We start from the raw sequence: 25,177 nt of genomic DNA, 5'->3' as shown, positions 1-25,177 counted from the left end.
TTTGTTTTATTATAGCCACCTGTAAAACAAGATGTCCCTCCTTCATTCGATAACATTATGTGCAGTAAATATCTGAAGTTTCACTCACCCACCAATGGGGGTCATCAGTGGACGTGACCACAATGATCTCATCTTTGAAGAAGGCCAGCTGTTCGGAGCTGACCGCCCTGCAATCCACGAGAGCCTTGACGCGCTTCTGTCGCGGCCTGCTGCCAGAAGAGACCTGGGAAGGACGGGCATGGCATTTGTCAGTGTTATTACGAGCAGGTTAAGATTGCCTGTGAAATCTCATACATTCTTGCTAGTCTCATATGAACAGGCATTTGTGAATGAAACGATGTTAAAAGTCGCCATCAAGAATTGAGAAATAAATCGATACCAATGTTATATGAACCTAGCTAGTTTCTATTATAATTTGTAATACTCGACTAAAACTATGACTCGTGTGTTCGTCGACTACCTATTTTCACGGACAAATGAAATAAAAACGCTAAAACGGAATAAAAACTAAGCTATGATGACTAAGAGAAAATATAATGACAATTTTTGTAAAAAAGAATAGACTTATCTAGACTAATCTTATGGAGGGACTAGTGGAGAAGAGATCCAGTAGTACTGTTACATAATCGGGGATTGCATTTATATATATATATATATTATATTATAACGTGGTTATGTTTATATATATATATATATAATATATAGTGTACAATGATTATGGTAATGCGGTTACTTGTCAGTTACATGCTGTTGCATCTTATAGAGTGCTGATCGACATTCTCAGTCACAGGTCTGGTTGTTGCTGTGGTGCTTGGAGGCTGAGAACCATCCACCTTCTACCTGCCCACCTCGTCACCGTGAGCCTATCGACGATCAGAGGGCCAGCCTGTGGAAGACTACTTAAACGCAGCTGTGATGTGAGCTCATTGGCATTGTGACTCAGGTCGCATTCTCACCTAATACTTCGGTAGACTCGAATGCGTATGGGAGGAGAAATGGGATTCTTGCATATTTAATTGGCTACGGTTTGCCTTCACACTGTCATGATCCGCAGCAATTGGAAACGCAGCAGGGGGGACCTTTATCAAAACTAGCCTACACAGTGAAATGATAAATCTATGGTGATAAAATTATACTCATAACGTGCATTATGTGTCGTGCCGACGGTCTGGGACTGCCCCCCCCTCTCTCGCTCTCTCACTATAAGCACGCAGCCACGCACTGTTCTTTTGGGCATGGAGGCACAGCGCTGAGCGCACTGATATAACAGACAGCAGCGCAAAATGTTTACAAGTTTATCGAGATGAAAGTTCCTACTCCCCACTAGTCCCCACACAGTGACAGCACTCCATGTTTACGGCACGCACAGACAGAATATTCTGTAGGCTATAATACTATTACACTGCACTGCAGTGTTTGTGTTTTCTTAAGCAATTGATTAATGTACTCGTCCTCATTTCGATCAGGGCTTCAGTCTCCACTCTCCTCATTCGACCACGTCTATCCACGGTAACGGGACATCTTTGCCCTGCGTAAAATATGCCTTCTCCGTCTCCAACTGTGTTCAGCTCCTCACCCGCCTGACGTATGTTTGCTTCATTTCCTGTATTTGCTGCGGATTGCATTCACACCTGCACCGAATCGTAGTCAAGCGCGATTGGAAGCGAAGCGAAACCCCCGTTTTTGCTCGGAGTAAAATGCGGTTCTTTGTTGCGCATTAGGATTCGAAAGAGCCTTCACACCTGCCAAACGAAGCGCACTTTCTGAAAATGCGCAGCAGGATTCGTTTTAATCGCAGCAAAGCTCTCTGGTGAGAATGCGACCTCAGTCTGTGATACCGAGCGCATATTGTCCCGACTCCAGAGGAGCTGTGAAACTCAAACTGTGTACAAGTATACCAGGGTCTTTACGTGTGTGAAGCGCCCTGCATATTTATATGGTCTATGTAGGAGGTTACAAATAATTATATATATATATAGTATATAATTTATACGGAGTATGGGAGCGTACTTTTTGTAACTTTGGTTAGGCAGTAGTTAGAGTAGGGAGTTTAGACAGATTGAATCCTTTGTAACTCTTTTCCTTTTGTTGGTTAGATTTAGATAAGAGGGTTTATTTGGCATTTAGAGTAGGGATAGTTATTTTTGCTTGTTTCTTTGAGTTGCCCCATATAGCCGGTTTTGTATTGTATTAATTGTGTTGTAAATTGTATTGAACCTTATTGAAGTAACGTGAAATAAACAACAGTTCACTTGCCAGCCGTGTTGCATTCTTTTATAACCCCTAGACTTTTAAGGGAATGTAACAAGAACTAAAAGACACATTGTGACGGTGAGCTTGTAGAAATAGGCTATTTGCAGCATGCAACCAAGAGTAAAATAATGCATTTCAAAGTCATCAAGGTTTAAAAAAAGAAAAATCTGATACAGCAAAAAAAAGGAAAAATAAATTGCTGTCAAAATCAACACTGACTCCAATATCTGTACGATGAAACTATAAGTATATTGTACACTATACAATGCCGTCTACAAAATATGCCATCTAAATTACATATTTTAGCCTTTGCATATGCCTGCAAGGTCGTCGAGGCTAGGGCTAGCACTACAACCGTTAACCACACACAGACTGAATGAAATGAGAAGTAGAGTGTCACCATGGCGTTCCTGCGCGGTCGCGGAGCCGGGGCCAAGAGAGGCGAGGAGGACGGAGCCGCCGGGGCTGGCGCCGGGCTCAGCGACTGTCCCGGGGCCGAGGAGCCAGGGCCGCCCGCCATCAGGCTGCAGTACAGCTCCTCCTGGCTCCCCACGCAGGTAGGAGACGCCACACCGCACTTGGACTGGCCTCCGCCTCCGCTGCTGGTGCGCCGGTACGAAGTGGTCTTCTCTGAACTGGAGAGTCACGGGTAAATTAAGTGACAGGACAATCACTCTAATTAGAGCTGGTCTGCTCTCATAATAGATAGCTAAACCCATTAACACCTGGAACGCATCTGTGTCACCTTAGTTTTTAAAACTTTAACCATTATTTTAAACATTAGCTATTGAAAAATAGCAGATAGATTGTAGAACTGCTATTTTTGGAAAACAAAATCACGAAAACGTGTGCACTCATATCTTTGCTTCTGGAGGTCCCTGGAACAAAATATTTTGAGATGGAGGTCGGAGGCCAAATACAAAATAATTCTAGGGGTTCTTGACATGAAAAGGTTTGAGCACCACTGACCACATAGGTGTGTCAGGATTTAGAAGACAATTGTAGAATCTGGTCTCACGGTTAAATGGGTTAAAGTCCAGATTTAAGCAGGGGGAAATAGGAGGATGGAAAATTGAACGCAAACGAGGATCATGTTAGCACTATTCTGGGGAAATGTAAAGCTTTATTTACATTTGATTCTCAAATGCAGCTATTCAGCTTTAGGTACTGTTGTCCTCTCCTGTACTCTGTCAGTCCATCCGTCTAAATGCTATATTAACCTCCAGCAGAGGGCGCTGTCAGCAGTGATTTGATGGCTGCGGTTGTTGTGGTTTAGCAGCAGTGAAGCTCGGTTTGCCCTTACCTGACAGGCCCTATGTGGCTCTGGGAGTGAGACGCCGGGGTGACGCTGCTCTGGGAGTGAGACGCCGGGGCGACGCTGCTCTGAGAGCCAGAGTTGGCCGTAGGTTGCCCCTCCCAAGACATGGTCTGCCTCTGTCCCCGCACCAACGGCCCCTGTCCGTGCGGCGAGCGAGGCGGCCTCCCGCCGCCCCCCTGACCCCCCGGGTTCTCTATGGTGGGGGAAGGGGGGCTGTGTCTGGTCTGCGTCTGGAAGACAGAAGGGTGGGGTGTCGGGTTGGAGCAGCGGCGTGAAATGGAGTGGCCCTCTTGGGTGGTGACGGAGATCTGTGGGTCTGAGCGACCTGCGGAAGGGGGTGGGGAGAGCACGGGTCAAATACAGTGACGAGTGACGCAGGTTAAGAGAGATTTCAGAGAGGCTTAGAGATCAGTATAAAGACATCAAAGACAGGAGGTAGAGATCAGTATAAACTTTAAGACATCAAAGACAGGAGGTAGAGATCAGTATAAAGACATCAAAGACAGGAGGTAAACGCTGTTTTTTCCACTTTAACCATGATGGAATCCCTATTTTAGAATTATTTGGCTATTCAAAAATAGCAGATATACAAGCTCATAGCACTATGAGCTTATAGATCAGTTTTTTTTTTTTTTTTAAACCTTGAACATTAAAGGAGAATTCCATGCTAGAAGGCTTTCATACCTTTATTTGTAGTTGTTACGTTATTTTGTGCAAAAGTGCATTCGGAACAATCTGTATCTGATCATGCATGAGTTACTCATCTCCAAGAGGTTGAGAAGGGAAACCTCTTGGAGATGAGCCAAAAACATTGAGAGCCCCTGGTGTACATGATGGGATCATCATGTACACCAGGGGTTCTCAACGTTTTTGGCTGGGGACCCCCTGAAATGCTTTGCCCGTGTCTCGCGACCCCCACCCCACCCCCAATACAAATTGACCGCTACAATAACCTTAATAATAGCGAAAATACATCATAAATAAATACTGATAATAAACCAGTTATAAAGTTTAAGCATGCACTATGTGTACTATGTAAACTCTTAATTTCCATTTTCCAGCCATTCAGTTGCAAAAAAGAAAAATAATAATTTGGCGACCATTTGAAACTCACAGGGCTCACCTCTTTGGATGGATTTAGCTGGCAGCGGTGGTGCCATGGATCCGCCAGTAGGGGCACTGTTGGTTGGCGGGGTTCTGTACAGGAAGTCTAGGTTCTCGTACGTCTGGCAGGGCCTGCCAGCGCCGTTGGCCCCGTTAGCCACACTCCAGCGAGTGGGGGCTCCGTTCGAGGCAAGATGAGAACGGTGGTTTCTGGGTGATGGGCTCAACTGCACGAGGGGGAGAGAAAGAAAGAAAAGGGTTCATCTCCACCGTTTGACCGTGGCTTCTTCACTGCATTCCTCTTGTGTTTTTGCATCTTTTCCAACCAATACAGAACTTGAGGTGGAAGAACCACCAATACTCAAAGGTGGTAAAGGTGTGATATGTTGGGTAAAATATATATATTAATATTATTATATTTACATATTTATAGCTGAGGGTTCGGAGGATGTTAATTTGACCAAAACGTGTCGCCTCATTAAATACACACACCTGATCACATTTGCATTCCCTTCAATGGCTTTCAGTTGCTGCCTGAACCCAGTGCAAACACTGGTAATAGCATACAAGGCAATAAAGGGCAGGGCACCCCTGTCTGTACTCTGTACCTCCAGGACATGATCCAAACCCACACCCCTTCCTGTTCACTTACACAGCTATTACAGGAAGGCTGTCCAAACCTTCTCTAAAATACCCTGGCCAACACAGTCAGGACTGCACACTCATTCCCCATTACCAACGCAGTCTGAAGACTCCATCTCACAACCTAAAACTCCTCATTCCTTGTATCTCTTCTTCACCTTTCTTGATAGATGATAGTTATGTACAGTATGCAGATCTACAGTATGTTGGTTACTCGTTCACAATTCATTTTGCTGGACCACAAATGCTATTACTTATTCACGATTTGTTTTGCTGGACCAATGCTATTACTGTTATTTATCACTTGTGTAGTTTAGACCAGTGGTTCCCAAAGTGGGGTCCGGGGACCCCCAGGGGTACCTGAGGGAGTTCCAGGGGGGACCCATCTATTTTGTTCATGTTCATAAAGTGCTAAAGCAGTGGTTCCCAAACTTTTTCATGTCAAGGACCCCCAAATTGACACTACTTAGCCCGTGGACCCCCATTTGAAAAGATATGCCAGGGACCCCCATAAGAGAAGACGTACACATTTAGACGTCTACATTTAGACGTCTACATTTAGACGTCTGTATACATTTAGACCAGTGGTTCCCAAAGTGGGGTCCGGGGACCCCCAGGGGTACCTGAGGGAGTTCCAGGGGGGACCCATCTATTTTGTTCATGTTCATAAAGTGCTAAAGTGTTTAAAGCAGTGGTTCCCAAACTTACATTTAGACGTCTACATTTAGACGTCTACATTTAGACGTCTGTATACATTTAGACCAGTGGTTCCCAAAGTGGGGTCCGGGGACCCCCAGGGGTACCTGAGGGAGTTCCAGGGGGGACCCATCTATTTTGTTCATGTTCATAAAGTGCTAAAGTGTTTAAAGCAGTGGTTCCCAAACTTACATTTAGACGTCTACATTTAGACAGTGTCCCCCTGAGTGCCTCCCCAGTGTCTCCCCAGTGTCTCCCCAGTGCCTCCCCAGTGTGCCCCCCGAGTGCCTTCCCAGTGTGCCCCTGAGTGCCTCCCCAGTGCCTCCTCAGTGCCTGCCCAGTGTCCCCCAGTGTCCCCCCAGTGTCTCCAATAGCAATACAAGAGCAATAATACAAATTAATCTTAATGTATTAATCTTATTAATTAATGAATCAAATTAATTAATTAATTAATCAAAATTGCGGCCTGTGCCCAGCACCATGCCAAAGCTTTTTCCTGCAGGAAACACTGCTTGTGGTTGTAAATATATTGTTATCCGTGTTGCGAGGATGAGAGGGTACCTGGAAAAATATCTACCCCAAAAGGGGTACCTGGTCCAAAAAAGTTTGGGAACCCCTGGTTTAGACAGATGCTAAGTATGATGTTTACCAAGTTTCGTTGTTTATTTAAAGCCCTGCATCATTCTCTTTGCACTCTACTTTAGACCATTTACCTTGAAATTTGTTGACTCGGGTTCAAGCCATTTACTCTGATTTCAAACATTCAAGTTGCTGGATAAGAGCGTCTGCCTTAATTGTAAATGTGTCTTCAAATGTGTTCCATTTGTAACTCAGGGAATGTAAAAATGCAACCAAAGGGACCCTTACGGGTCCATGTGCACACTCTCTGTAGTTCAATTAAAACCCATTTTGGGCGGGAACGCCTTTTGGTGTTATAATTTAGCTATTGAAAAATAGCAGATCTACCAGCTCATAGCGCGCCACCGAGTGGCGCACTACGAGCTTGTAGGTCTGCTATTTTTGAAAAATCGAAGAACGACTGACATAGAAACATAGCTTTTTCAGAAAACTGTCAGGATATAGAAGACATTTTTAGAATCTGATCTCAGGTCAGAATGGGTTAACACTACAACATTTACAGTGCGGTTGTTGACCTCGAGACCTGCACCTGCTTTTGACAGGTGTGCCCGTTCCTTTCTGCTCTTCAGGTTGTGGCTGAGAGTGACAGGCAGGGTGTTTTGTTTTGCATGTTTTCCTTTACCCTCTCATCAAGGTCATCCTCGCTCTCGTACAGCTCTTGAGACTGGGTCTCCCACAGGAACTCCACGTGGATCTGAGAGTTGAACTTCCCACTCTGGGCCAGCTCCAGCTGAAACGCAAAGGGAACAAACACAAACACGCCAGTGTTGATTTCATCAGCTAAAACTGAGACGAAAAATGTTCGTCGACTACCCTTTTTCGCGGACGAAAACGAAATAAAAACGAAATAAAAACTAAGCCATGATGACAAAAAATATTGACAATTCTGAAAATAGCTGATCTACAAGCTCACGTGTCCCGCTGAAATGCATTGTGAGCTTGTAGATCAGCTATTTTCAGCATACAACAAAGTCTAAAATCAGCCTTTACAGCCATCAAGGCCTGCCAAAATACATTTTAGTCGACTAAATTACCTGTAGATTTAGTCTTATGGTATTTAGTTGACTAAAACTAGACCAACACTAAAACATTTCAGATAACCAAAATATGACAAAATCATAAGACTATGACAAAACAAAATCTAAATCACTCACTAGACTCTGTCTAGAGGCAAATTTATAATCTGAAATGTCATGGCAAGGAAACACTCAAGGGCTATAATGAAATCGATCAAGCGGCGTGCTTCATCGAAGGAGCCAACTGTTTCTGTTTCTGCTCTTGTGTCTATAACACACAGAAGTTAAAGTGAAGAACAAAACAGGATATTACTCAGGCAGGCAGATGGCCGGTAAGAAAATACAAGCCAGTTTACAGATGACACACACTGGGGGCTGATGGAGATAAGACTCCTCGAACGCTGAAGGGGGGGTTGCTACACTTCGCTGCATTGGTTGAGTTAGTTTTAAAAGGTACCATTTCCAGCTATGGGATTTGGATCTTTTTGTCCAGGGGTTTGACTCACTGGTAAGTGTTCTAATGGTGCAACCCGAGTCTTTATTTGAACAACAAAACTACGACTACACTTCCTGAAGTAGGACATGAATGAAGTAAGGAAAGAGCGAGGTCCTCACCAGTTCAACACACTGCATGTGTTGCAGCCTCCTGGCGATGTCCACTGCAGTCTCCCCCGCAGAGTTCACTGAGGAAAATATACTATGCATCAGTGGTGGAAAGTAACTAAGTACATTTACTTAAGTACTGTACTTCAGAGGCAAATATTGTACTTTTACTCCACTACAATTATTTGAAAACTTAATTAGTAACTAGATACTTTGTAGATTCTGATTAGTATCACAAAACTAACCACTTCAGCACTATATATATTTCGGCTATTTGAAAATAGTTTGTGTTCGGACGTGCACATGTGTGGAGGGTGACATGTTTACCTGTGTGGAGGGTGACATAATGTTTACCTGTGTGGAGGGTGACATGTTTACCTGTGTGGAGGGTGACATAATGTGTACCTGTGTGGAGGGTGACATAATGTTTACCTGTGTGGAGGGTGGCCTTTCCTTTGAGGAGCAGTTTGAGAGACTCAGGCTTGTGGTTCAGGACACTGTAGTGAAGAGCTGTATTTCCTTCTGTTGTCCTCTTCTCCAGACAGTTACTGTGAACACATACACGCACACGCACACTTACTTGGTTACTTTCCCATGACTGACTTACAGTAGATGCAGTATGATAAGTGATCTCCAGAGCATTCAGGTACAGTAGGTGTGAACACTGACCTGTTCTGGATGAGGAAATCCACAAGTGCTAGAGAGCTCCTGTCCTCCAGACGCACAGCGAGGTGCAGAGGCGTCTCTCTAACATCCTGATAGAAGGAGAAAGGTAGAACCTATTTACTTTAAGCTGAATGCGACACCCCCGCCCCCATAAGCATTTCTGCTTGATTGATTGAAAAGCTTAATTCCAAAATCCATTGTGGTCCCGTTGATCTTTGTGTGCATGTGTGTGTGTGTGGGGGGGGGGGGGGGTGGGGGGGGTGGGGGGGGTGTAAGAACACTGATTAAATGTAACTTAGGGTCAGGCTGCTAATGAGCCAGCTCTTAAGGGCTTAAAGCTAGCCATGGACACTTGGACAGTGGTCCTAATGCGTGTGGGTAGATCATGTGATAGACAGTTACAAACAGAGAGAGAGAGAGAGAGAATTCAATACTGCTGTCAACTTTCAAAAGCTAACCTCTCCTATATAGATGTGAAACTATCTCTAATAGAAAATGCACAATCGTTTTTATAGTTTCACAAGATAGTATTACTCAAAGTGTTAATGTAACAGCTGTGTTTACACCTTTATTTTATATTCAATACGTAATTGTACATACATTGTTTTATCTTGATTGTTTTGTTCCACTTTTGCTTTGAGAGACTGCGCAAAGTGCCTTGGGTTGGATTCAAACCCAGACCAGTTGACTTCTACAGCCTTACTTATAAAAGGTAAGTATGCACTCTTACCAGATGAGCCACCAGTGCACACACTGAATGAAATATTTAACATGCATTCTATCTCATCTATCTGTGGTGGTGGTGGGGGGGGGGGTCGCTAGGTAACTGACAATTTGATTCGATTTCTGATTCAGAGGGCTACGATTCGATTAATTGGGCTTACAATTAGATTACTGATCGATGCATTTGCGATGCCAGTATGATTTATTTCCCCTTCACTGTGTGACGTATAAAGTCTTATAAAATCGTACAAGATCTAGGTTCAGTACAAAGCAGCATCAACATTATAAACCTTACAAATAGCCAGTCCAAGAAATATAACGGTTAAAATGAAAATAAAAAAGAAGAAAAATAGAAGCATTCATTTAAGGTCCATATACATCCAGAATTCATCCCATGTCTCTTTCATTTAGCTTTCTGCATTTACCCTGCCCAACATATGTTCATATGATGTTATTTTGATCACTTCTCAAGCCCAGGTGTTCTGGGGACTTTCCAAAGACGCAACAGCATTCTGGCAGCGGTAACAAGTCCAACCTTTATAAAAGTGAAATCATTTTTTAGATATGCCAGGGACAGCAGTTCTGTCCCCTGATAGACAGAGCCGGGGATCTCTGGGCAACGTCAATCCCACCCATTTCTCAAGGAATTCCAGTACCCTACACCAGAAAGGGTATACTATACGACAGTCCCAAACCATATGCTTAAACCATATGTGCCAATTTCTTCTTTGCATTTCCAACATGTATTATTATGTACATTAACTCACACTTAAAGCTAATTTTCCTTTTACATTTGCTTGTGTGTGATGACCTCATCTCTGAGCTGTGACCTGAAAGCTGAAATAATAAATGAGAGCCAAAACACACACGCACGCACACGCACGCACGCACGCACGCACGCACACACACACACGCGGCTGTCAGCAACGGTACGCAGTACTCGCTCTCCGAGCAGGAAACCGCTGTTGAGAAAATGGTGGAATACGATTAAAGAAAAGATGAAGAGGCGTAAAAGAGAGGAAGTGTAGCCTTTTAACAGAGGCAGAGGAGGGCATAAGAAGATGAGAGGATGAGGAGAGAAAACGAGACGGTAAGATTTGATTAGAGGCCCGCAGAGATGGGAGGGCAGGCTGTCTTACAACCGAGGCCTCTAACTAACTACCCACAATGCACTCTGAACACAAGAGAACAATTAACACATATTTCACATACTGTAACTATCCACATTGGACTGTTCTGTTTTTAGACATTAGAGCCACTGACGTTTGCACACACACACACACACACACACACCCCTGTGGGTTCGGTCATATTAATCTGGATTTAAGTGCATGTTGCACACAGCACAAGGGTGCATGTGTGTGTGTTCTAGTGTTTTCCACAGTCTTGAAAATGCAGGGTGGGCCATCCTGTCTGGAAGAGTTGTCATTCTTGCTCAGAGAGCATTGTTTGGTTTTAATTTAGAGCTTTGAAGAATTACAGTGCCTTTTAACAAGCAGGCGTTACACATATTATATTATGTATACGGTATGTGTGTGCGATCGTTCGGCGTGCATTCGCGTACGTGTGCGTGTGTGTAGTGTACACATCTCCTTGCAGGTGCCAATTACCTTAACCTGTCCATCGGGGGGCAGTGTGAGTGACTTGGCCAAGTCCTCTCCCTGGGCATAGAGCTGTAGAAGGGAAGTGAGGTCATGAGCCCTCACGGTGTCATAAACACGGCCAGGTTCTGCATTGTCTCTTCTCAGGACGTACCGGCGGTCAGCGTACTTTGCCACGATGTACTCCTTTCTGGCATTCCTGGAAATGCATTTGTTTCAGTGCCACATTTGTATTCGTGTGAGGTCATTATTTGTATTTGTGAATGGTATTGTTTAGAAGTATTAAATCATAAATAATATTTATACATAGTGTATGAACTGGTCTCCATTTCACCACTCAGGAGTACTCACATGTCACTTTGGGGAAACGGCTTGACGGAGTCATTGGGAAGACCTGCCTCCATGACGTCATTGAACCTGGTGTTGCCGATACTGACTGCCAGCTTAACCATGACAGAGAGAAGGAAATTAAGATGTGTAAGTAAATGGTGTAAACGGTGCATTTATATAGCACCTTTATCCAATGCGTTTTACAGAGATTGTGCATTACATTCACCCATTCACACACACCAATGGCAGTTACACCAAGCCTGTACTTAGCAGGCAATTTTCCAAGTGTGTGTGTGTGTGTGTGCGTGTGTCAGTCGAGTCAAGTTTGCTCAGGTGAGTCAGCACTTGCCAGCAATGCAATGTGCACAGAATTGCGCTATTATGGTTCGGCCCTGCTGATGTCACTAAACTAAACTGTCACTCTCTGAGTCTCTGTGTCCATCTGCCTGTCTGACTGATGGGACAGCCATCAGTATGAGGTTTCATCAACATTTCTCACACCGATAACAGACTGGCAAGAAACACTTGAGGCTAATTTATCGTTTGTCGAACAACCGTGAAATTGGGGGGGGAAAAGACCCTTGTAAATCCTTTTACGTTGAGCACACACATCATACATCAATCATTATTTATTCTGAATGGAATTTTAATTCATTAATCATGTTACCAAGATTGACTTTTTTCACCTTAGAAATATTGCACGAATCAGAGCCCGTTTGTCATTGGACGATGAATCGGCTTGATTACTAGAATGCACTTTTTTCTGGACTGCCAAAGAAAACAACTGACAGATTACAAATGCGGCAACCAGAGTTTAAACTAAAACTACGATGAGAGAACATATTACTCCAGTTTTAGCTTCACTGCATTGGCTTCCGGTTGTTTTCAGGATTGATTTTAAAATTATTTTACTTGTTTATAAAGCTCTAAGCTCTAAATATGTCCCAAAACGCCCCCTCAGGTCTTCCACTGCTGGCCTAAATAATGGCAACTAAAAAACACAGTGAAGCCGCTTTCTGCTTCTACGGGTTGACGGTGTGGAACACACTCCCACTATACCTTCGACAAGCAGCCTCTGTAGACATTTTTAAAGCACAGCTCAAGACCTACTTCTACACCTTCGACAGGCAGCCTCTGTAGACATTTTTAAAGCACAGCTCAAGACCTACTTCTACACTCTTGCTTTTAGTTGATCTTTTAAATTCCTTGTTATTCATGTCCTCACTGTATTGCATTATTGCCATTATTTTAATGTTTTATACCTTGCTTTTCTTTTCTTTTCTTCTCCATTGCTCTGTAAAGCACTTGAGCTGCATTTCATGTCATGAAAGGTGCTATACAAATAAAGTTGTATTATTATCCTTATCTTTGTGTGTGTCTCTGTGTGTGTGTGTGTGTGTGTGTGTGTGTGTGTGTGTGTGTGTGTGTGTGTGTGTGTGTGTGTGTGTGTGGAATGTGCTCCACTAATTGGCTGAACATGGAATGTGATGTATGATGATGTATGATGATAAGAGCACCCCACTCTTCACACAAGTGTGATTTGTAGTGATAATAGTGAATCTCTGCCCCGGCCTGTGTGTGTTTAGTACCAAGAGCTCTGAGGTGCTGAGTACATCCAGTGTTAGAGACTGGATCCTGGAGTAGTGAACCCCCAGCTCTCTGTGGATGCCAGAACATTCTATACAGGTCAGGATGCCCAGGTTGGTGGACAGCCATGTGGGATCTGAGACAGGGATGAAGACAGGAGGAGAAACAGTCAGAGACAGATAGCGAGAAAACAGGCAGACAAAGGCTAATTGTGTTTTTTTTTCACTATTTCTGCATCTTATTTTTTTCGGAACACTGTATTTGTGATTTTATAGGTTATTGTTGTCTCTGTTCTATACGCAAAAGGACTTCATTCTTTTGTTAAATGCACAATTTTAACTTATTTATTGTATTCATGTTGTGTGGACCCCAGGAAGACCACTTTGTGGGACCACTTTGTTGGAGCTAATGGGGATCCAATAAAGAATAAGAAGAATAAAGAGAAAGAGTTAGCCAGCGAGCCAGCCACCCCCCCCACACACACACACACAAATACTGAATAAAAATACCCAAAACGTCCCATGACTTTCATTCATCTTAATGCGTTTGATTGGCTGACCTGCTGCTCCGCAGTCAGCACAGACCTCGTTGCCAGGCATGTGCCGCAGCTCAGCGATGACGGCTCGCGACAGGTCCTGAAGGCCGCTGTCCTGGAGGTGTAGCTGGTCTCCACCCAACGCCGTGTTCAGAGCCTCTTCCTTACTGTTCTGTAGCACCGACACCCAGCTAAACCACACACACACATTACCAAATTTAAATAGATTTCCACTGACAAGATAATGTCACAACGTCAATAATTAAATCTACAGGAGAAAATATTCAGTGTGAATGGCATTTACACACACACACACACACACACACACACACACACACACACAGGCTGAAGCGCACAGAAAATAAAGAAGATAGCTGGTTCCTTTCACTTGTAACATTTTGTATTCAATTAAAATGAATAACTTCAAAGTGATATCTCACTAGGGAAGGAGGCACGATGCAACAGCACTGACTCGTCATAACAAGAACAACCAAAAGGACAGGCAATTAATTTTCACCCCAGGCTATAAACAGATCCAAAACAACCCATCATCATCATCATCATCATAGTGCTTAGTCATCAGAGTGTCACTTTCACCCCCCCCAAACGTTTACATAAGCTACATACAGCCCATCTCACACTTAACCTCATGTCCTTCGTTTCTCAAGCCTGTCGCTTCCCCATGTCCTTTCAGCTGTGCCCTCCCACCCCCACCCCTTCCCTCCTGTTCATCCCACTCACCCTTCCTCTTCCTCTGTCTCCACATAGTCTCAGAGCACATCAAAGCATCTGCACGCAGACAGGCCCACACACACAGGGTAGGGCAGGAGATAGAACCCCCCCCTACAAACATATACACACACACACACTACCCATGCATGCATACGCATGATGTTGCACAAACGGACACACACACTCTTGCTTAGCTTTGTGGCCTCCTCCAGAGATGGACCCCGCCCAACACCAGCTGGGCCAGGGGCCTCCTAAAGGATAACTACAACTTCTCCTTCTCTCTCTCTCTCTCTGTTTGTCCATTGTTTTCTCTCAATGGTGGAAGTGTTCAGATTATGCACACCTTGATCTCATCCCACTGACATTTATGAATGCATCTGTATTAATTTCTTTCTTGTTTTTAACCACTTCATCTCTCCACCAAAAAGAGAGCCGATGAACAAGCTCACGACGTTTCGCATAGCAACATGCTGTGAGCTTGTAGATCTGATATTTTTCACTGAATGTTCCCCCCAGAGTATGGATGTTAGGATTTAAGTCGTTAATAGACTAGAGTGTGGCACTTTTCTCCATTTTGCCCCTATTAACGTGCATGTAAAGACTTGATCAGACAGTCGGTGAAGGAAGGTGAGGAGGGTGGGGAAAAGTGGAGAAAGACAGACTCAAATATACAGTAGCAAATGAAAAGAGGGTTTCAGCACTTACATCATACATTCCTGCTCGTCTTCTGCCTGGAAATGATACGTCCGATTGTCTAAACACACGGTACAAGGAGAAAGGGTAGTAACTAGTACGTATTAACAGACACGCTAAATGACGCTTCAAAGTGTTTTGTTGAATGTTGTTTTTTTCTGGGGGACCCTAGCACAAATCATTTTCAGATGGGCTGTCCACGGCCAAATGCATTCATTTGGGAGTCCTTGGCACAAAAAACTACCTACGTGTATATAGAAGGCATTTGTAGAATGGGCCTCAGGTCTTAATGAGTTAAAGCTGCATTCTGTAATCCCAATATCTCCCCTGTCCAAGAGCGGATACCGTCTGGACTGAGCAGTAGTTAGTTGATCTACCGCTCAATCAAGATGGTATCCGCACTTGGACAGGGGAGATATTGGGATTATGATCTTCAGTCAGGGCTACTTGTCAACCAATAAGTGTCCTATACCCGACGCCAGTGTCTATACCACATCCAGCCACTGCAGATGGGACAGTTATAATGTATTAACATACTTTACCATAAACATTAGCTAAAATAATTTATAAACATGAGCTCTGCTTTAACTGTGAGAATGAATGAATGAATGAATGAATGAATGAATGTGCTCTAAATGAAGGAGCATTTTACTGTGTATTGAAGAAGCTCCTTATGTAACAGGAGACAGAGAGACTGCAGCGTTGGATAAATCCTCTGTGGGACTAAATGTGGTATATGAACCTGGCAAAAGCCAGAGATTCACACCTGTTTCACATCACTAGATAAAAGTCATCTACAGTTTATTTCCAAACAAAACATAATCTGGTCATAATTTGTAACAATGGTTGGGCCAAGAGAGCTAACATCACGCAGGCAGCTGCTTTGCAAATGACTCTTGCATGAGACTTCACTGGCTCGTAATGCTCATGGCAGGGCTATGGTGGCGGAGGGTGTGTGTGTGTGTGTGTGTGTGTGTGTGTGTGTGTGTGTGTTAGATCAGGAGTTCTCAACCTGTGGGTCAGGGCCTCCACATGATTTTGTCTTCAGGGTGAGATCCCCAGATGACAGTGAAGTGACAAATTTAGGACTATTATGGCCTTTCAAATAGATCAAATAAAAGACCATTACTGCATCAAAAGTATATAAAATAAAACGGTCAAACATTGGCCTTGCATGAGCTTGCCATTTTCAGGATATTTACCTGTGGAACAGAGTCAAACAAAATGTCAACTCCTATACAATTCTCCCAAGTGGTTGTCAGGGTGGGGGTGGTTGTCAGTTCAAATATGATTATTTTGGGGGGGTTGAGAACCACTATGATAGTAGTGATATGGGGTGAACCTACGTGTGACCAGGTCAAATATCCTCCTCTCCTCCGGGTTAGGGCGCACTTGACAAGTCAGCAGGTTCAACTTGGCTGGTGGTCGATTGATCTGAGTGCACACACACAGACAGAGACAGACATTCTGGTCAGCCACAGATTTTGTCTAGTGGTGTGTCCATTTTAGCCAGTGGTGTCCATTGGATTGAACTGTCTACTGTTAGGCCCCGTGTCTGTCCTCACCGTGCTGTGAGAGATCGTCAGGCAGCCATATTTGACCCCACACTTCCTCTTCTGCCACACCTTCCTGATCCTGCAAGAAGACAAGCCATTCACATATAAATGGTGCATTTATATAGCGCCTTTATCAAAGGCGCTTTACATAGATTGTGCAATACATTCACCAGGTTTGTGCTCTGGGTATTCCCTGGGACAGGAGAGTCGTAACCTGCACACCGTGCTTGGCCAAACACACTCCTGTTCATACAGTACCGGTACTCTTGTTTATATAACCTAAATTCAATCAGGCAAGATGGCTGAGAACCTTCTGTTTCGTATCAATGAACTGAGGGTTGTTTACCCTTCTCTTGTCTCCATATCACCGTACTGAACCACATCCTCTCATCTTATCTCACCGTCATCTGGCTCTGAGTCAAAATGTATGTGCAAGTGTGTGTGTGTGTGTGTGTGTGTGTGTGTGTGTGTGTGTGTGTGTGTGTGTGTGTGTGTGTGTGTGTGTGAGTGAGAGCGAGAGAAGGGGGGGGGGGTTACGACGTAAACGCTGGCTCCACTCAGCTAGCTAGTCTGCCAGTAAGTTCCAGAGGAGGGGCCCCCTCCTTGAATCTTCAACCCCACCATAATGAAGACCAGCTGGGGTAAATGAAGTCTGAGTTCCCCCTTCTCTCTCTCCAACACCAAGCCTATCTCTCTGCTCCAGTCTCTCCACCCAGGTCTGAACGTAAACGAGGGGAAACTTACTGGAAGTAGAAATCCAGGTCTCCCAAAAGAATGATCCAACACATAACCAGTACTTTACATTCTACAGTCTGTTTCCTTCTGTGTATCAGTCTATTTCCATAAATCCAATGCCTGTACCATTTTCTCTATACTGAAGACAGTTGTGACGTTGAGAGAGGTTAGGGAGATGTAAGAGAGAGGTGGAAGGAGGGGTGCATGTGATTTGATGATGCAGGAGACTTGACTGCTATACCATTTATGGGAATTAAAATAATCCACCCCTCTCCTTCCAACGATGCCTCCATTACCTACCCATCACTCTTCTTGAGCAGGAAGCCAGATTTCTCTGTCCCATATTTCTTATTCCCCTGTGGCTGGTGGATACTGTAGCCGTTGCCAGAGTTCTTCCTGTTCATGTACTCCTGAGAGAAAAGAAAAAGATTAGTCATCACTTCACCCCACCAGTTGGCTAATCCACTGATTGTGAAACATACAGCAGGTGTAAGGAATGACAAACGATCTGATAGACTGGTTCCCAAACTTTCTCATGTCAAGGACCCCCAAATTGACACTAACACATGCCAGGGACCCCCACAAGAGAAGCTTTTTACGGCTCTAGCAAAGCTTCTCAACTCGTTTAATGGAGTTAAAGGACCCCCAGTTTGACATGCATTAGTCTACGGACCCCCATTTAATGGCATTTCCATCTCTGGGACCCCCTACCAAATAGACCTGTTAGGGTCCATTTGGTTCCAGACTATCATTTAGCTGGGGAGTCGGGGACCCCCTGGAACTCCCTCAAGGACCCCTGGGGGTCCCCGGACCCCACTTTGGGAAACCCTGTGATAGACTGATACAATCACTCCCATGAACATTTATTGGAATACCAAGTCACATTTAAAGTGTCCAGCTCTTCTTCAGCCTGACACTCGACACGTCTTATACCAATAAAAAATAATAGGAGCATTGTCTAGTGCAGAGGTGGGTCGAGGGGGGGGGGGGTCCCCAGCTGACATTAAAGTGACAAGGACAAGACATTTTAATACCTCAAAAAGAAAGAAAATTAAAAGACTATCATTGCACCAAAAGTCATCAACAAACTGTACTATACAAACTGGACAAACATCGGCTAAATTGTCAAATAATATATGAAAGAGGCAAACGTTTAAAAAATTGCCGATCAACAAGCTCACAATGCCTCGCTTTGTAGATCTGCTCATCTGTGGAACACTAGAACATATAAAGCCTATATTTCAAGACTGCTTATTAGGATGGGGGGGGTCCCCAGTTCAAATATTATTTTGGGGGCTCACGGCCTGAAAAGGTTGAGAAAGTGTGCAGACTCAACCCTTCTGTCCACTACCTGGGCATGCTTTTGTAAACTTTCTGCAGGGGCAGTGAACCTATTGTAGCAAATATGATTAGCATTAGAGATAATCATATTAGAGATAACCTAATCTGATCCTTTTCCAGGCTAATTGAGTAGAGTACTACTGTGTCTGTATAGTAAAATATCCTCCAGGGTTTCTGCATACAAACTCTAATTCAACACGTTGAGGGCAACAAAGGATGTGTGTTTTATACTGTTTATGTAAAAGCATTGAAGTTGTATACTCTGGAGTGGTAATAATATAAGCATACCTCCTTTCCCTCCACTTGTAACTGCAATCTGAGGGCATCTCTCAAATGAGAGAGCTGTCGCACCTCCTCGTCCTGGTCAAGACGTACCTGCAGTAAACACAAAGTACCACACACACACACACACACACACACACACACACACACACACACACACACACACACGAGTGGTCAGCTCATTCATTTAAGCTACAGCAACCAGAGTTTGGTTTAATTGGAAACACAAGATGTTTTCAACAGAGGAGAAAACATCTCCAATATTCATTGGATCACAGTAAATGTTTTCCTGATGTGGCCTCTTTGCCTGGGTGTGGAACAGTAATACATCACAACTTTTACTTGATGGGGGCTCAAATAATGCAGAACTGAGGAAAACTAGGGTGTGTGCGTGGTCACGAGGGGGTTGTCCATGTAAGCAGTAATCTTTCTTGACCAATCTTCCCTGCCTCATGAGGGAAATCATTGGGAACATTAGAGCCTTTTTCCTGGGAATCATAGATCGTTTATAACTTTTCTAAAATTCCCTTTAGACACTGAGGTTTGACTTGTCTGGGCTAGTATCTGCTCTCCCTAGTAGAACCAGAAAAACGTCTAACTGCCCCGGCATCAAGTATTAGTTTCCACCGCTGTACCCAAATTCAGTGAGAAAGCTTGCTCTGTGCAGGCCTGCAACCTGTCAGTGGTTAGAGAAAGAGCTGTGTGCTAGGGAAAGAATTAAAACGAGGAACGCTTTCAGTTTCATCTTTGAGCAAACGCATTTCTGGGAATTGCCCCTAATGAATGTCTGCCTGTGGGTTCAGATCCCCTTCCAGAAATCGCTGGTTCTGGAAGGGTAAATACTTATAGGCTGAGGTTATGGCAGCTGTAAACAGTGAAACGGTGCAATAGCCATTACACAACTGTTGTCTGAAACTGTGCTAAACTGCATGTGACTTACAGTCTCTGTGGACTTACAGTCTCTGTTGTCCCTTATTGTGACTGAAGTAGAGATGACTAATTGCGAAAAACCTTGTGCCTGTGTGCTTGTGGTGTTCATTGATAACATCAGCGGGTGTATGTGCATGGCTGAGTGTCTTTGTGTATTTATGATAACATCAAACTGAGGCATTGATTCAAAAGGAAAATATAGGCTGACAGCAGCCAGAGTAGACTCTGACCTTGACCTTGTTGCTAGCAATCTGATGACAAATACACTAATAAAGTCCTGAATCCATAACAAAGACAGACATTTTGACAGTGTTTTGTTTCATCTACTATTTTGTGCACCCAAATCCATGTGCATAGTCTCTGCCTGTCATTGCCAAACCCTACTGTTTGGTCAGGGGAGGGGCGTGTGGACAACCACATCTCCTCAAATGCGACCCCCCATAAATCCTATTTGAAATGTGGACCTCCCACACCGACAGGCACTTGGAATTGTAAGAGGTGAGGCATTACATTTTGTTTGATTCGGTTACACAGATAAATAGTGAAAATAGCCAAACTACAAGCTCACAACGCCTAGCGTTGCGAGGAGTTGTGAGCTTGCATATCAGCTATTCTCACAATTTGTATCTTTTAAGAATAGGGATGCTAGGGTTTAAGTGATTAATGTAAAAAAACAAAATCCAATCACACAGCGATTTGGCGGCCCCCCTGTAGTAACTCTGAGGGACCCCCTGTTAAAGACCCCTGTCTAGACGCATCATTTGTAATGCATCAATTTTGTCCAAAAGGTCGTGTAACACTCTTCCATGTATCCAGTACGTATGAAGAACAAACCATTTCCATTACATTTCTTGAGAGTGACAAATGACAAATGTTGAATACGTCATTTGTAGACAGACATACCAAATGAACCACCAGATCGTATACTTACAGTGTGAACAGAGGTGGCCAGCTTCTCGATGAAGGGGGTCAGGTTCTCTGCGGCTTTCAGGCCCTCCTGGAAGAAACTGAGCACAGGAAAACAACAAGCGCTGAGTCATGACGGTGTATCGGTCAAAGACATAACCAACCAAAACACCACACACACCCACAGCTGTATGAGCTTCTCATAATGTGTAAAACGCATAGTAGGATTTGGAAAGGGAAAACTTTAACTATGTTAATAATAGCTTGTAAAATGAAGTTTAAGAAAACAAAAACAAATCAAGTCCATGTGCTTTCCATAGCAGGATTTGAAAAGAAAGGCCTTGCCTCGATATAACTTGTGTTTACTCTTCATTTATCCAGAGCAGGTTGAGTGAGCATACAAGCGCTTTCTCAGAAACGCCCTGCTTCACACTTGACAGTCACATCCTACAGTGTACCTGGGAGCTGCCCAGTACAACCAGCACAGCTTTTTACTGGTGGCCACTGGGGTAATAATTGAAGGGACAGCACTTCCTTAGCAGGGATAAGCTCTTTCTTAATCACCTTCCCCACTTATATTCTTTTAGCCGAGGTTTAGTCTGAACTTACCATTGTTATTTCAACTAGAAACCTTCCAGTTGTGTCACCAGTGAGTGTTGGGAGTAACACAAATTACAACTAAGTAATGTGTTACTGTAACTCCTGTTACTAAGTTTTCCCAATTAAATTATACAGTTACTGGGCTTGTTACTTTATGTAAAAGCTATATAGCTATACAAGAACAGCAAGCACATAGAATTGCAGAGGCATGATCTGCCCTATTCTGCCTCTGATTGTTTAGGCATGAGGAGTTATGGGTAGGTTAAATTGTTGGGCAGGCTTTGCCTTCGCCTATGTTTGGGGAAACAACGCATGCACGCACACACGCACGCACACACACACACTCACTCGTCCAAGCGTGAGCTTTCGATCGTTGAGACATGAATGAGACATGTAAGTGTGAATAACATTCAGTGAAACCAACCTGAGCTGAGCTTGGAAGTACTTGATGAGGCTCTGGAGAAGGTCAGGTCCCTGCCGAACCTTCAGCTCTTGGATCTTCAGAAGGTACTGGAATTTTAGAAACGTGCAAAAAAAACATGAAGGCGAACTTAAGGCACAAAGTGACCGCTTGTCAGTGCTCATAATGTAGAATTCATCCTAGACTAAACAGCATCTTAGAAAAGTGTTTTATGGTGCCTTTTATTTTGAAAGGGCGTGTGCACCATATTTCACCGGTCCACCATGTCAGCGATCCCTGAGAGTGTTAGTCCTTCTCAAAATATGGAAAACGTTTTTTCTTTTTTGGGGGGCGGTGAGGGGGAGCAGAATAACAAGGACGAAGAACTAAAGCCTTGTCTGACCCATTCCTTTTCCTGCTTTAAATCTTAATGCATGTTTGAAAAAGGTAGGAAAAAGCCTCGGGTGAGCGAGCTGTATGGCTTTATGCTCTGTGGAAGGAATGATGACTACATTGTCCTTGCTCCATAAAACCCCCAGTCTGAATCCATCCATCTGTCTTATGGCCAAGGCACAGAGTGGAGTGCGAGAGAGAGAGAGAGAGAGAGAGAGAGAGAGAGAGAGAGAGAGAGAGAGAGAGAGAGAGAGAGAGAGAGAAGCAAAGAAAAAGTGTGCCGTGGAGCAGGACTTATAGCAACGCCTGATTTATACTCAGTTGTGCGCCGGTCTAGAAGCTAGCCGATCTACTAGCTTGAGTAGATCTACGAGCTTGTAGATCAGCTATTTTCATTGTGATACACGGCGCGCAACCGAGTATAAATCAGGCATTACTCTGTTCTTTGTCTCGAACAGCTGGTCTCAGTCAGCACTCGGCAGCACTTCTCTCAGGGATCGTAAACTGTATCTGCATGTGGATTGGAGCTTCCCTGAGCTTATGTCAACCGTGCCTGTGTGTACTGTATAAGCACAGCCAATTAATTTGACAGGGGGCTCACCGTGTGGCTTTCAGCGGAAGGTCATGAGAGCGGAGCACGTTACCATCCCTTAAACTCTACCTTCTACCTACCGTATACGACCGCGTGTGCAGACCTACAAGACCTGGCATGACATACATGCAGGTCACACTTCACTAGGCTGCTATGCATTTTGAGTTAATTTAAGTTAATAGTGCCAGACAGCTGCTCGGAATCAACCCTGCTCGCGCAGAATGCAGATGATGAGCATGCGTGAAAGTTGGTGCTAAGTGCTCTACCAAGACCACCCAAGGAATCTGAACCCAGTCCACCTCTGGTATTCTATGAAAAGGTGCCTGGGTAAGGTATTTTGACTGGCAGTAATCCCCCCCACCGCCACACCTCACCTCACACATCTGCAGCTGGAAGGTCCGTCTCTCCCTCTCCATGTCCTCTCCTCCGTCTGATCCCTCAGTCCTGATCAGCCCCAGCTGTCTGCCCTTCTCTTTCCTCTCCTTCTCAAGCTTAGCCCTGGATGAGTGGAGGGGTGGATAAAAGGAGGGAGAGAGGGACAGACAGAAACAAATAAAGACAGAAAGAACAAAAGAAAGAAAGAATGAAAGCAAAAGAAAGATAGATTTGTTAAATACATTATTTTCGAGAGTATATACTACATACTGTCAGGTTTTGTAGTTGTACTTTCTGTTTGTACTTGTACTTTAACTTGTACTTTAACTGTGGACACTTCTATTCCTTCACATTATATCCAGAATGAGTGTGAAATCAGATAACGGACGAGAAGAACCGAGTCTCTCTTGCAGCATTACAAAGCAATTTAAGCCACCGCTGTAATGCCAAGATGAAATCAAGACAGCAAAGTGCGAGTGCCTTGGTTGTATTTTAACATTGTATTGTAACAGAGAACGGCCAAGGGGAAGAAGCCAGTATCCCATTGACAATACCCGTCTACAATCTAACAAGGACTGTAAATGTGCAGTGATTCCACAGCAGCAATCAAACCTGTTCTGGACTAAACTCTTTCCTCTCCTGAGGAAAGGGGCTTGCAGATCTAGTGTTGTGCTATAATCAAATTTAAAGTAGATTTAAGATACAGCATGTTATAGGTACTCATAACTACGAAGACCATAGTGCCCCACTTACATCTTCATGTCATACTCTTTCCAACTCTTCTCCATCTGTTTCTTCAGCTCCTGAAAAGGATTAGAGCAACAGGGGGAGGGGGGGCATGTGTCAAACATATGGACAGAACCAGAGAAGAGAGCATATGATCCAGACTTCCTCTCGATGGCTATAAACACGGAACCCCAAATGCATGTAATCTAAACTCACAGTGAATGTTCACCTTACATGACACAACAGCACAGAGCTCGGAAAAAGACGACTTACGGCCGAGCTACACCAGGCTTTTAAGCGCGCATTTGCGCGAATACGCACACGCTCTTATAGGTCCAGTCCTATTTTAAGTGTGCGTATGCGGGGCTCGCGTGTGCGCATAAACACGCAAAAAGCCTGGTGTAGCGCGGCCAAGCAAGGGGTGAGGGGGTGGGTGAGCCACTTGGTAATGATTATAATAAATAAGATAGGGTTGAAGAAAACGCTCATTGTGAAATACTTCCTGATGTGGCACTGAAGGGACCAGCCGTATAGAACGGGATTGGTCTGTAATCTGTGTCTTCCGCCCGACACTCGCACCACAATGACGCAGGCACAGGAAATGTACCAGCAATATGTTATATTTATCAGATAAATACAACTTCATATTGCGGTTTCTGAAAACATAGTTGTTGTTTGAAAGCCTTTCCGATTTCACAGGAAAGCCAGGCTTTCATTAGACACACATATTAATAAACATTGAGATAGAATTACTTCATGAACTGAAGTTTTGTTGAAGAGATTTATTGCAAGATCTTCCTGGACAGAATGCAACCAGTACTGTATGCCTGTACGTAGTAGTAGACAGTCAAGGACAATGTGATATAGAATTTAGTAACAATGCAAGTCTTCCTAGACAGTAGATAATTTATGTATAAGGGTGTGAACTGTGAACATACAGCACTATTACTTATGATGTACAGGATTTATTCCGCTATGTGGTTGAACAGGAATTTGAGCTATCTACATTGCACCAGTGGTCCAACAAAGGTCTTTCCCTTGCCCAGCAGACAGTTTGAATAAATACCCAGCTGTCAAATACAACAGTTGTCTCACAGACAGTGACAGTGCAGTAGCTTACAGTAACATTAAAGCCTAATTTATACTCGCACAATGAAACGTTGCGTTGTTAAACCTGGTATTGGCACGATAAACAAAACCATA

General features: G+C 43.9%; 1 protein-coding gene across 3 annotated transcripts in view; it reads right to left on the bottom strand.

The window, feature by feature from the left end:
• asap3 (ArfGAP with SH3 domain, ankyrin repeat and PH domain 3) overlaps window positions 1–25,177 on the bottom strand; it is a 43,495-nt gene that overhangs the window by 3,306 nt on the left and 15,012 nt on the right. Inside the window, exons 5-25 of one of the 3 annotated variants that reach the window (XM_080783224.1) lie at window positions 24,002–24,051; window positions 23,248–23,371; window positions 21,913–21,998; window positions 20,914–20,989; window positions 19,059–19,145; window positions 17,730–17,839; window positions 16,704–16,773; window positions 16,485–16,572; window positions 15,151–15,199; window positions 13,738–13,904; window positions 13,181–13,314; window positions 11,613–11,704; window positions 11,271–11,460; window positions 8,941–9,026; window positions 8,704–8,819; window positions 8,284–8,351; window positions 7,275–7,382; window positions 4,686–4,902; window positions 3,557–3,896; window positions 2,654–2,888; window positions 89–223 (exon numbers count right to left, since the gene is read on the bottom strand). In XM_080783224.1, coding sequence (XP_080639350.1) covers window positions 89–223; window positions 2,654–2,888; window positions 3,557–3,896; window positions 4,686–4,902; window positions 7,275–7,382; window positions 8,284–8,351; window positions 8,704–8,819; window positions 8,941–9,026; window positions 11,271–11,460; window positions 11,613–11,704; window positions 13,181–13,314; window positions 13,738–13,904; window positions 15,151–15,199; window positions 16,485–16,572; window positions 16,704–16,773; window positions 17,730–17,839; window positions 19,059–19,145; window positions 20,914–20,989; window positions 21,913–21,998; window positions 23,248–23,371; window positions 24,002–24,051 — 2,628 coding nt within the window. The remainder of the gene's footprint in view (window positions 1–88; window positions 224–2,653; window positions 2,889–3,556; window positions 3,897–4,685; window positions 4,903–7,274; window positions 7,383–8,283; window positions 8,352–8,703; window positions 8,820–8,940; window positions 9,027–11,270; window positions 11,461–11,612; window positions 11,705–13,180; window positions 13,315–13,737; window positions 13,905–15,150; window positions 15,200–16,484; window positions 16,573–16,703; window positions 16,774–17,729; window positions 17,840–19,058; window positions 19,146–20,913; window positions 20,990–21,912; window positions 21,999–23,247; window positions 23,372–24,001; window positions 24,052–25,177) is intronic. The other 2 variants (XM_080783226.1, XM_080783225.1) reach the window with 2 other exon arrangements.

The sequence above is a fragment of the Protomyctophum bolini genome (assembly GCF_963924005.1).
Source record: "Protomyctophum bolini genome assembly, chromosome: 15".
Lineage (NCBI taxonomy): Eukaryota > Metazoa > Chordata > Actinopteri > Myctophiformes > Myctophidae > Protomyctophum > Protomyctophum bolini.
The sequence above is the reverse complement of the archived record's forward strand: the minus strand, read 5'-3'. Positions and strand labels throughout refer to the sequence as shown.